Genomic DNA, 12,858 nt, shown 5'->3' on the forward strand with positions numbered 1-12,858 from the left:
TTATTAATTTGAGCTGAGTAGTTTTTACATAACCCCTAATCTTTGTAACAATCCTTAAAATTTTGAATTAGTACTGTAGATAAAAAAAAAAAAAATTAAACAGACTCCATTTAGAAGATTAATAAAGCGTACGGCAAATTTAAATTAATATTTTCTTTTTCTACTGAATTAGCCTATTTGAAAGTTTCAACTGTGGCTTTGCTTGTGTATATCTTTGTATATCTTAAAATGGTAATGCGGGTAAATATTTATGAATAATCTACATTCTTTTCTTAGGGTTTTGATATTACACCAGGTGGTGGCATTGAATTAATTAGCAATGTGATCAACAAATTGCTAAATATAGATATGGCAGTTTTGATGGGTGCTAATCTTGCTGGTGAAGTAGCAGCAGAGAAATTCTGCGAGACAACAATAGGTTGGTTCCTGAACTCTGTACCTTTACTATATTATTCTTTAATAATGCTTGGCTAAATTTTAATTTTAGAGAGAACGTTGTTTAGCCACGTGTAATATTCATATTTCAAGACAGACAGAATGAAAACTAATTTTGGCTGAAATTCAATGAGACGGTGTCTGAAAAGTAGAATAAGCAACAGAAGTTATTGAATTTATCAAGAAGCATTCTGTTAAAATTGTAAATGCTCTTGGTACATTTTATAAGTTTTGGAATACATTTCTTATATGATATTCACAAATATAATGTATTTGCTAACAAAAATGTACTACAAATTTTTTACAAATGTGAAACAAAAAATGGTTTCCATTTAGTACAGTATAAATATGTTCATTCACATAAAGTAGAATACATATTCAATAATCTATTTAAATGTTATTTTTAATTATATTACACTTAGATCCCCATTAACTCGTCAGCTGTATAAGTGCATGAATACTAACCTACCATAGGTTCAAGACAGTCTCATACATTTACTGTGGGTAGTTGTTACTGAACCTGATGTATATTTTATTGTATAATTTCAATTCTAATGTTCATAGAAAAACATCATTCACAATATATTCCATTTATTTCTTTATTTATGATAGTAAACACTTAATTTAATATCATGTAGTGCATACCTGTAAGGGAATCCTGCAACATGAAGGTAACAATAATTACTACAGCAAATTTACATAGATTTATTCTCAACTTTAACCCTACACAACCATTTTGAAGATTTCTTTGAATGTTGTAGATGGATAAATGCTAAAGTTTTTTAACGATTTCATCATCCATTTCATGGGTTTGGAAGGCTTATAATGAAAACATCCAGCAAGTTTAAAAAAAGGAAGTTTACAAGTATCTCAAACCAAGCAACTGTTGATGAGAAAGAGTTAGCATTACATGTAAATCTATGTTTCTGCATTGCTCATGTTCATTTCTGGGGAGATCTTGTGAAGGCCTTAATTTGAAAATGGCATTAGGAGATATCTGTTTCGAAAATGAGGGTTATGAAATAAATTTTAACATTTGTCATCTCTATTTATTTAGCATATACATATATAAAAAAAATATCCAATTTATTATTATCTTTAAAAGTACTTTCAAACAAAACAATTGTCATGTAAATAATTTGTAAGCCTATAAATTATTTTTCTTACCCCAGTAAATTGAAAGAGGAAGCAAGATAATTAAGTTAATGTTTGTTTGACAGGTAACTGAAAAATTTCCTGACAAGGAAAACATATAGTAAAAAAAATTTTTTTTTTGTCATCAGGTGTAACAGAAAACAAAATCATACAAAAAACACTGATTTACCAGACTAATTGAGGATAAAGGTAGTTCGGAGTATCAAAACTCTGGATAACCAGACATAATTAAAAGGAAAATACAGAACATTAATGCTGCAACTCTTTCAGGTAACTTTTATTGACTTATAAGTTTAAGAAAAATAAGTACAGTACAGTATACACCAAATATAGGCTGCAGAGCAGAATTTCAGTTTATAGAAAAAAAAGTCTGATATAGATTTCTGTTTTAAGGAGGAAAACATCTTTGTTTTTGAGGCTAAATCACAAAATCATTTCAAATAAAGCAGTTTCACACCCCTTCCTCTAACCATTTCATTCTAGTGTCTGAACATTTGAACACAAACTCAGAGCATCCAGGAATTCCTTTTAATGCAGCAAATTGTCTGTTACATTTTCTTCTTCATCTCCACCAGTAACCTCTTCTTCAGCTTTTTCAGATTTTATTCCAAGCCTTTTGAAGTGTTGTGTTTCTCTCAGTAGCCCATCAGTCTGCCACCATGTAACAACATTCTTTTCTGGTCAAGGCTTTAAATACTGTACATTGTTTATTTCATTGTTATTATCTTCCAATAAGAGTCATCAATGGAGCTGTTTTCTGTACAGACATTTCATTGTTTCTATTACCATCTGGTCCATAAGCTGTTTAACAGTAGTGACATTGTGAAGGAGAAATATAATCCTAAACATACTGTCATTATATTCCAGAAGGGTGGTTGAAGGGTGAGACAGTGCATTATCAAGAAGTAACAAGACTTAACCTACTTTTCTTATACTCTTCTAGTACTCTTTTAACTTTAGGAATGAATGATTTATCATACCATTCAAAAAAATACTTTACCATTTATCCATGCATTTTATTGATTGTTGTAGACAACAAGTAGCATTTTAACATTTCTGAAGGCCATAAGTTTTTTTAGATTTCACAATAAAAAGCAAAAGTAGCTGTGACTTCTGCTCAAATTTGCACAAACCTTTATTATAACTTGTTCCATACTAACTTTATAGCCAGGTGTAGAAGTTTCACAATATAATGTTAGTAATTTGTTTGGCAGTGAATTGCAATAAAGGCTTGTTTCATCAGCATTATAAATGAAATCTGCATCGTAACCTTGACTTTCAATAATGGTCTCACATTTTTTAAAGAAGTATTTGCTGTATGTAGCTGTGTTAAATAGTCATATATTTATGTTAATCTAGCTATATCTATTCTACAAAATTTAATAAACTAGGACTTAACTCAGACCAGAGTGTTAATATAAATGTTTTTCACCAAATCTTTTTATGGAATAAATTGTTTTCCTTGCTATTTTCACTCAGGTTGTAAAGACAAAGAAGCGGGTAAGTTATTAAAAGAACTTATCCAGACAGACTATTTCAGAGTGGTAGTTGTTGATGACATCAACACTATTGAAATTTGTGGAGCATTAAAGGTATGTGGATATATATAAATATATATAAATCATAAACTATTTACTATGTTGTCTGGTTTCCCTGTGTTAATAAATTGTCTGTCATTTAGTTGTAAATCTTCCTGTTTAAAAAAAAAAACTGAAACTAGATGGATTATTACTCAAAATATCTGGTCTATCTAGTCTAGAATGTTCTAAGATTCAATTTTTACTTCTTTGTTTTTGTCTGGAGCAAGGTCAAATCATTTTAACATATGGTTAGTTAAAGATAAAATTTTTTGTATGTAGTCTAAAATGTAGGGTGAGTACATTGTTTACCCAAAAGTTCATTTTTGTAGTAGATTATGGAGATGTAGATTTTGTCAAAGCAGCAAATGATGAAGAGCCATATATTTTGAAGTCAGCAATATATGTTAATTTTTTTGCTTAATATTTTGTAATTTGTACCAAACAATCATATTTACAATAATACACTATTAATTATTAAGATAGTTAAGGAATATGTAATCTAATACTGTCAGCAGAACCTGCCATGACCTGGTAGTTAGGAAGCTTAACTCATAGTCTGTGGGTTGCGAGATCAAAACTCTGCACCATACCTGCTCACACTTTCAGCTATGGTTTGGTTATAATGTGATGGTCAATCCCTCTAAAGAGTAGCCCAAGAGTTGGTAGTGGGTCCTGCTGATTGGTTGCTTTCCCTGTGGCAAAATGGCAAAGAGAATTCATAATGGCAATTGGAATAGTCAAAAATATTAATGATTTTAAACACTAATTTTGGTTAGTTGATGATTTTAAATTATACTTATCAGTGTAATCAATACTAACAGGTAATTGATTAATCAAGTTAATCGCCTAGTTCTATTCTTAATGGCCTATACTGTGTTGCATAACTGTTCGATGGCTTTATGTACATGTACAGTAAACTGAATAATAATACTTCATAGAAAATGTCATTTGCGATTAGGAATATAAACACAATACTGTGTGTAGACTTGGGGTAAAATGCAGCTAAGTATAAGTTGTAAGTTTGCTTCATGTGTAGCACTATGCTTATGGCTAACTATACATGTTACTTGTATAAGAATATCTCAAAGTTAAATTGCATCAAAAATAAAAATGTTGATATATTTACATTAATTGTAGTTTGAAAAAAATTTTCATTATATCTTTTTATTTTATTTGAATTATGCTCCTTTCCCATTGGGATAATTACTGATGATCTACATTTGTATTTTGCAGAACATTGTTGCTTGTGGTGCAGGGTTTGTGGATGGCTTAGGTTATGGAGACAACACTAAAGCTGCTGTGATCCGACTTGGTCTAATGGAAATGATAAAATTTGCTGATGTTTTCTATCCTGGTTCCAAACTAAGTACATTTTTTGAAAGCTGTGGAGTGGCAGATTTAATCACAACGTGTTACGGTGGCAGAAACAGGAAGGTTGCTGAAGCTTTTGTAAAAACAGGAAAAGTAAGAAATTAATTATTGTTTTTTTAGTAATGCTGTTACTCACAGGTAAACAAAGATAAAGTAGTGGATTTTGATAATCATTTAATTGTTGGACTCATTAATTATGTGCATTCAACTAATTGATCATTCTCTCATGAGACCAATATTTCTATTTTCAGCATTTAAAAAGACAAATTAAGACATTTTCAAACTACCCTACATATAAATTTATATACATTTTCTGGTACAACAGTTTAGGATTAAGTAATTTAATCCCACGGTGATGTAAGTGAAAAGTATCATATATGTAGTGTAGTAGGAACCTGTAACAAACTAAAAATATGGTTAATACTGTTCCATCTTTTTCTCCCTATAAATTTTCTCAAGACTACTTAAACTAAATAAACTAATTTTTCATTAAAACTAGATGTGACATGATAAAACTAAAATGGATTTTTGTCACAGAGTGTGATAGACAATGAATAATTCAGTGAAAACAAGTTCTCTCCAATCTTAGAAAAACAGATAATACAACATCTACTATTTGGCAAGAAAACGTATGATGATACTAGATGACCTATTTGCAGAGATTAAAATGATTTAAGGTTTAAATTGAAGTTTTATAAAAAAAATATTAAAATCACATTAACACCCAAAACATCCATATAATTACTGATACTTCGGAATATTTTCTTCTAATTCCATCATTCTCATAAAAAAACTTAATTTTATAAGTACATCATAAGCTTTTAAGCAAGAAGTTGTTGATACAATTGGAGTTTAGAAAGAAGACATTTAAATGATTAATACATTTAAAGTTTACAGTATAGGCTAGAAGAAAGTGCAGAAACACATGTGAGTGCTGAGAAATCAGTAAACCAAACAACTTATAGCTCACTGTACTATGTTAGCAGTGTCTAAGGAGCATGTGGTGAAAGTAAGACCTGTGCTTTCCCTTTTCGGTGCTACCTATCTAGATAGAGCTAGTCATAATTAAATTAGAGTCCTGTTCATGTAAGTAGGTTAAAACTTAATGATGTTATATATATTTACTGTTATTAATCCAGGTCTAGTAATTTCTGACAAACAGTTAAATGAGCAAGTTATTCAACAAACAAAATGTTGTTGAGTGTGTAAAGAATAATGAATATTAACTTCCTATAACATTTTTTTATCAACACAATCTTACCCTAGCTTGTAATAAATAAGCACTATGTTAAATGAAGCATAACCAGAAATACTAACTTGGATAAGTTGATTATGTTCTGGACATTAATTCATGTAATCAGTGCTCATAGGTAATTGATTATATTGATTAATTGAGTTAATCACCCAGTTCTATCTTTCAGTGAGCTTCTTTCTCTCTCTCTCCCCTGCCTTATCTGATCTCGGTGAACATCCAAGGTCTTTTTCAATTTTTCTTAAACTCCAACCAGCATCAAATAAAGATTTGATTCTGACTCTATCAAAGGGGGGTTAATTCTCTTTGTCTTGGCATTTTAATGGCTTCACCATACTATACTAGCTAGACTTCACAATATACCTATATGGAAATCTCAAATTATTTCAGTAATTAATGATACAGAAGCTAAAGGCAGTCATTTGTGACAATGTTGTACAGCTTTTTATACTGATGACACATCATAAAAAATATATACTGTACTTAATCATATACGACTATGTTTTGCTCTTCTCCTAACATTTCTCAGTTTTTAACTTTTTGGCAAACATCCATATTTTTACTGTATTTTAATTATAACCTGCCATATGGTATTTTTAGTTAGGGGAAAACAATAAACTGAAAATACATGTATGACTTTTGAAACTATTATTTTACTTGCCTAAATGGAAACATGCAGCAGAGAAAAAAACAAAAGAGAGAGAAAACATTATAATGATGTTCCAGTTAAGTTTATAATAATTTTTGGGGTTACTGATAATTTTTACTGGCTCAATAGAAAATCTTCCTCATGGAATAGGTTGATGGAATGCAGTTTTGTTAAATTTGAAGATATTAAAAGAATACAAGGTTAAATTTATAATCCATTATTTAACTTCTGTAGTGTATATTAGAATATGAAAGACATTTTAATACTAGTAAATAAATGACCTTATAACACCAAATTTTCAATGTAATAAAGCCAAGTGTCTTACAAAAATGTGTTTGCAGTCTAAAGACAGGTGTCTTGTATCCAGTGTTGTTTCCCAACTTGCATGTAACATCTGTCATCATACATACATTCATGAAACCATATAAACCCTACACATAAGGCTAGAAGAACATATTGACTCTCTTCATAAACTAAATAATGAGAGAAGTACAGTTGCAGGTCATTTTTTAACCAATCTTGGACAAATAACTCCTGGCTTGAATCCCCTATTTTCTATATAAATCCTTACCAAAATCACCAAGTACACTGACAGTAAATTTGAAAAAGCTATTCAGGTGAAGCACCTATAACCACAGATAAACAAGGACAAAGAATAGTCCCTATAATTATAATTATTTTATTCTTTCATCATAACTTCTTTTATTTAGATAGAACTTTTGTTTTACCACAAGCAACAATATAATTATTTCAACAATAAGCTTTACTACTTAACATGTCAAATGCACACTATACATTTGATTAGAATTTACTACTTAGATCAATTGATGTTTTATAATCCATGCTTAGTTAAGGATGTTAATATCACATGAATTGCAATTGTGTATCTGGAATGATTGTCATAAAGAGAAAAGCGAAAAAAAAAGGATATTTTACCGTGTATTTGAATCTAATAGAAAGTTCAGTACAGGTTCCTTTGGGGAAAAAAAACCTTTACTTTTCTCATAATACTAAAAAAAATCTTTTTTTTTCTGCCAATGTTTTGCTGTTGCAGATTAATCAGGCATAGTAGTTATGTGTGTGTATGGTGGCTCACAAAGAGGTTTATTGCAGTCCTGTTCTTTACAACTTTCTAAGAATTTATTTGGTATTTACAATCACAGGAAAATACATTTTTTATAATCAGTAAATATTAATATTGTTTTATTTTATATAGATTTTTGCTATGCCTCTAGTTTTTTCAGATAGATTTTGTGGTCATATGTAAAGTATATATTGATAACTCTTCAGAAAGTGATAGTATTATCAATAATGTATACCACAGTTTGTGCTGAAACATATTTTTAGATTCTACAATCTATTTATATACAAGACCCCACTAGTTCCCCTTGAATCTAAGACAGTGCTGTTCATTGTATGAGGATGTGGTGCTACTGTGATATGTAGGAATATCATATCACTTTTGAATAAAACTGAAGTTATCTGTTTAGTTCCAAGTATCAGTTTTAGTCAGAATACATAAAGTCTTGAATAGTTATCAATGTGAATGGTTCATTGGAGATCTAGCTAGAGGGAAGTATCAATTCACAGGTCCACTCAGAAGGTGATTATCAAGTATCTTGTACAAGCATGCACACTGTTGTTTTTAATAACTATCGTTGTTCACCTTCCATCACATTTTCAATCTCTTTATCATCTTAGCTTAAATTTACACAAATATCAGGTAATAGAGTGGACCTATCTAATACTTGCACAGAAATCAGTTAATCTGAGAGTCACTGACTACCAGGATTAGTGAGAGACCAAAGTCTAGTTTTGTGATAAATTAATTCCACACTTTATATTGATTTTATGAATTTTTATATTTATTCAAAATATCAATCAGAGGTATGCAAAAAATATAAACTTATTTAAATATTGTTAAGCTACAGTTGCAAATATAATAGTTTGCTTAGCATTTTTATTGTATTTTATGTTTGTGTCCATGGTATTAATGTAAGTGCTTGTAAATTCTAAATATGTTTGATAACATATATTCAAGCTACAAATCTTAAAGAAAAATTATAAATTACAGAAAATTGAAGAGCTAGAAAATGAAATGTTGAATGGACAGAGAATGCAGGGGCCTCAGACAGCTGAAGAAGTTCATATCATGCTTAAAAACAAAGGAATGGAAGAAAGGTTAATTTTGTATTAACTTTTCAGCAATTTATATTAGCAATGTATCACTACACTGATCCTCTTGTCGTTGCTTCATTTGTTCCAATTCTTGTAATACCACAGTTTTACCTCATCAGTCAAGCAAAATGTAGATTAGTGATGGAAATTACCACCAAAATGAGTTTCTTGTATTTAAATAGGAAATTTGTGTTTGTTTTTTATGCATCCTCTTTTTTGTTTATTTCTAGCATGAAAAAGGATTTGAGGTTATTTAGACATGCCTTTTCAAATAAAATTGGCCTCATGACTTTTTTTTTACACATATAATTACTGTAGATATAATACTTAAGTGTTCCTCACTTTGTATTTGTAACTTTTATTATATGATTAAACTTTAATGAAAAATTAATTTTTTTAACTGAAATAATTCTTGAAATTCATTGATTCATCATTTAAATCTCATTAGCAAAGTGGGGTATTTTATATGAATGTATTAAAATATTAATCAAAACAGTGTTTGAAAAAATATCATTTGACTTCTGCCAACAGGTTTCCCTTGTTTACAGCTATCCACCAGATCTGCCAGGGTAATCTACCTCCAACACAGATGATAAACTGTATCAAGAATCATCCAGAACACGTGTAAGGATATGCTACGACATTTTATATTCAAGTTCTTTTAAAATTGTTTTGATTTATATTTTTAAATACTTATTGTGTTTTATTAATCATTATACTATTAGCAATCTGATGTATATTTAATATTGTGGAAAACAAAAAGTACTTTTTAAGCATAGCATATAATTTTTTTCCCAACTTGAAACAGTTTTTTACAACAAAAAGACAGTGGTATGTCTGAGGACTTATAACACCGGAAACTGGGTTTTGATACCTGTGGTGAGCACAGCACAGATAGCCCATTGCGCATCTTTGCACTTAACTACAAACAAACAACACATTTCTGAATGAAAAAATATAATGAATTACTATAATATTCTTGCATGGGATTTATTCTGTGAATTAATAAAATTAAAAGTATTGTAAGAACAGAATAATACTGAATTCATACATCTAGACTTGAACTGTTAAGTTTTAAAACAAGTATTGGTTAGAAACAATCTTAATATCCCATGTTTAAGTGAAATGTTAAATGGAGAGACGAAGTTTAAAATACAGTCATCAACTTCCTAAAGACTTAAGTTGTTATTAGTATTCTGAGAGTTTAATTGAGAAAACAAAAAGTATTATTCATTCCTCTTTTTGTATGTATTATATGGATATGAAAAAATATCTGAATTTATATTTCAGATAAAATCTTCACTGACAATAGTCCTTTCAGTGTTTTGCAAGTGAAGACCTGAGTAACCCACAGGAGAGTTGGCCTGTTTGAAGTTTATGCTAGTCAGCAATATACAGTCTTTTTACATAAACTTGTATGTATGTGACCAAGCTAGTCAGCAATACACAGTCTTGTTACATAAATGTGTATGTTTGTGGCCCAGACAAAAAAGCTGGTGATGCTTTTTTCTATATATTATTTCCTAATAACACACAAGCTGCTTTTACAGGTTAGGTTATACATATGCAAACTTTCTTTAAAAGGAGATTTTAATACCCTGTAGTACATTTGCATCTAAATCAATTGTTTATAAGTCAAAGATAAAAATAATAATTGTAATTCGTAATCTTTTTCAATTTATTACATTTATAGCTCTTATAATTTATATAGAACTATTATAATAAGTCATTGTACAAAATAGGTTTCTGTATAATAATTGGGATTCTTTTTTAATATTTTAAAGAATGAATAACTCATCACTGTTCTTAGAGAAGTATTGTTTCAGAATAATCTGGTATGTAGAATTTTTTGCCACATTTCAAAGTGCATATTACAAGCTCTACTGTTGTGTTATAGATGACATTATAGATTGATATTAGTTCTGTTCAGATATATTTTAATAGAATGTGAATGCCCAGTTTAATTTTTGCAGAGCCCAAACTGACACAAACTTATTTTCAAAAGTAGTTATTCTGTTTCTTGCTGTCTTATTATTATTTTTCATAGTTTCCAGGTTTTATTGACACTTAGTATAGGTTGAAAAACCTACACAAATAAATTAATGTGTAGAAAGCTTTGGAAACTAGTTAACTTTCTGCTTTAAGCTCACTGGCATAAACAGTTTTTGAGTGTGTGTGTGTGTGTGTTTTTGTTGTTGGTTAGGTTACCTGATTGATAAGAACCCTATAATTTGAGATATGAAGGTAGTTATGAATTTTTCACAGTATATTTTTAAACCATATTTATTGTCTAAAAATGTGAATGAACTGGTACAGAGATGCTGAATAAGAAGACAGCACATGAGGTTGATTTAGGTATGGTATCATGAACTTGGAATAGAGAACTTAGTTCATCATAGGCATTTTAAATGTACTGCATTGAAATAAATAATGACTTCTCATTATTGTTTAGTAAAAACAAATCTTAGAAAGTGAGATATGAAACAGTTTAACTATTTTTTTCTAGAATTTGAAGTAATGGTTGGAAAAGAATGCATTACTTATATAACTTTTAATACTTATTTCTTCTGTTTCATCTTTCTCTGTTTGTGATATTTAAGGCTTGTGCAGTATGTTGTGATAGACAATTGAACATAAAGTACTAGAGTCTGCAGTGTCTTTACCCAGAATGAATACAGTTTGTTACATTAACAGTGCATTAGGCATCTCATTTTTATACTCTTTTACAGCCTATCTCTTTTAATGACTGAAACCACTACATTTTAAAAATACTTTTTTCATGTTTCTCAAACTATTTATAGTCATTTTGGATGCATTCTATATCACAAGCCATATATATGTGAGTATCATATGGTTTACAAGTATTTGCTAGTCATATAGTGAGAGAAAATGCATATTTAAGACTGCCCCCCCCCCCAAAAAAAAGTGGGAGCTTAGTGTCAAAGACCTGTGCATGTTTATCTGTCTGTGAGTTTGGCACACCATTATAAAATGCACATTTCAAGGTAAAACAGAGATGTTAAATCTACATTATTAAATAAGATAAAAATAAATAAAGCATTGGCAGCTATAAATGCTTTCATTGAGAAAATAGACAGTTTTGGAGAGAAAAGCATAATCTTTGGCACTTTTTCAAAGCAAGTTCTTTTGAATTACCACAATGCTCAGTCATTTAGGTGTATAATCTTTTTCCATGTCTTTCATTAATCACTGCTAATTCCACCCTTTCTAATCAACATTCAGATATGTCCTTTAACCCCTTATTCTTCCATGAATGTACATCTTCAATAATGGTGGCTTGTAGTATTGAGAAGTTTTAGCTGTATTTTTTTCGTTAGTAATAGATATTTATAAGCAAATAATTTTTTTAGTAATATTTGTACAGGGTATAGCAACAGTTGGTCAATCTAAATTATATATAAATCAAAGTGTTGTTTTTTGTGTATGTTGCTCACATATACACATTATTGTTTTATTGCTAAATGGTCATGACTTTTTGTCAAATCAACCTGTACATAGAGACAATTTTTGCATAGAAAATACTAATGATACCTAAAAAGTAAGAGTGTTTAAGGAAATTTAAAACCTTAACATACAACTGCTTTATAAAGATCGTTAGAGTTGTTTAAAGTTTGATAGATATAAACGTATATAATAATTTCATGTTGATGCGTAACTTGATAAATGAATTGAAATCTTAAGTTCTTCCAACTACTGAATTTATCTTTAAACTAAGGACACTGGTCAAGTTGTACGGAAGTAGAAATAGATTTGTTGACTAAATAATTGTTTAATTGTTAACTAGTTTTAAAAAAAATATTTATTAAAATTGTTGGAATTTTTTATAGATGTTATTATACATGAAAGAAAATGTGATTGAAACTTTCTTACATTTTTTTTTGTTAGATCTAGCAATTATTATTAGCAAATAGATCTGGTTTTATTGATATATTTACAGGTCATAGCAACAGTTGATCAACTTAGGATATGTAAAAAATGAAAATATAGCCTTTCATGTATATAATTCAATTCTGTTTGTTGTTATTTTGAAGTGAATGATCATGACTGAAATATATAACTGTAGCCTTTATTTTGAAGAAATACTAAATATAACTTATTTTTTCATTTTAAAATTAACTAGACCACCGTGACCCATTGGGTCACCCACTATTCAGAGGTTATGAAGAATTAAAGCTAATTTCAATAGTTGCACCAAAATAGAAGGTTTATTTTGTATA

At 29.4% G+C, this 12,858-nt stretch overlaps 1 protein-coding gene across 1 annotated transcript in view; it reads left to right on the forward strand.

The window, feature by feature from the left end:
• Nucleotides 1–12,457, forward strand: part of LOC106462616 (glycerol-3-phosphate dehydrogenase [NAD(+)], cytoplasmic-like) — a 32,659-nt gene extending 20,202 nt beyond the window's left edge. Inside the window, exons 4-9 of the mRNA XM_013922559.2 lie at nucleotides 277–418; nucleotides 3,070–3,182; nucleotides 4,404–4,634; nucleotides 8,517–8,623; nucleotides 9,152–9,244; nucleotides 9,911–12,457. Of these exons, the coding sequence (XP_013778013.1) occupies nucleotides 277–418; nucleotides 3,070–3,182; nucleotides 4,404–4,634; nucleotides 8,517–8,623; nucleotides 9,152–9,244; nucleotides 9,911–9,914 (690 nt within the window). The 3' untranslated portion in view covers nucleotides 9,915–12,457. The remainder of the gene's footprint in view (nucleotides 1–276; nucleotides 419–3,069; nucleotides 3,183–4,403; nucleotides 4,635–8,516; nucleotides 8,624–9,151; nucleotides 9,245–9,910) is intronic.
• The last annotated feature ends 401 nt before the right edge of the window (nucleotides 12,458–12,858 follow it).

This window comes from Limulus polyphemus, unplaced genomic scaffold, assembly GCF_000517525.1.
Source record: "Limulus polyphemus unplaced genomic scaffold, Limulus_polyphemus-2.1.2 Scaffold1208, whole genome shotgun sequence".
NCBI classification, from domain to species: Eukaryota; Metazoa; Arthropoda; class Merostomata; order Xiphosura; family Limulidae; genus Limulus; species Limulus polyphemus.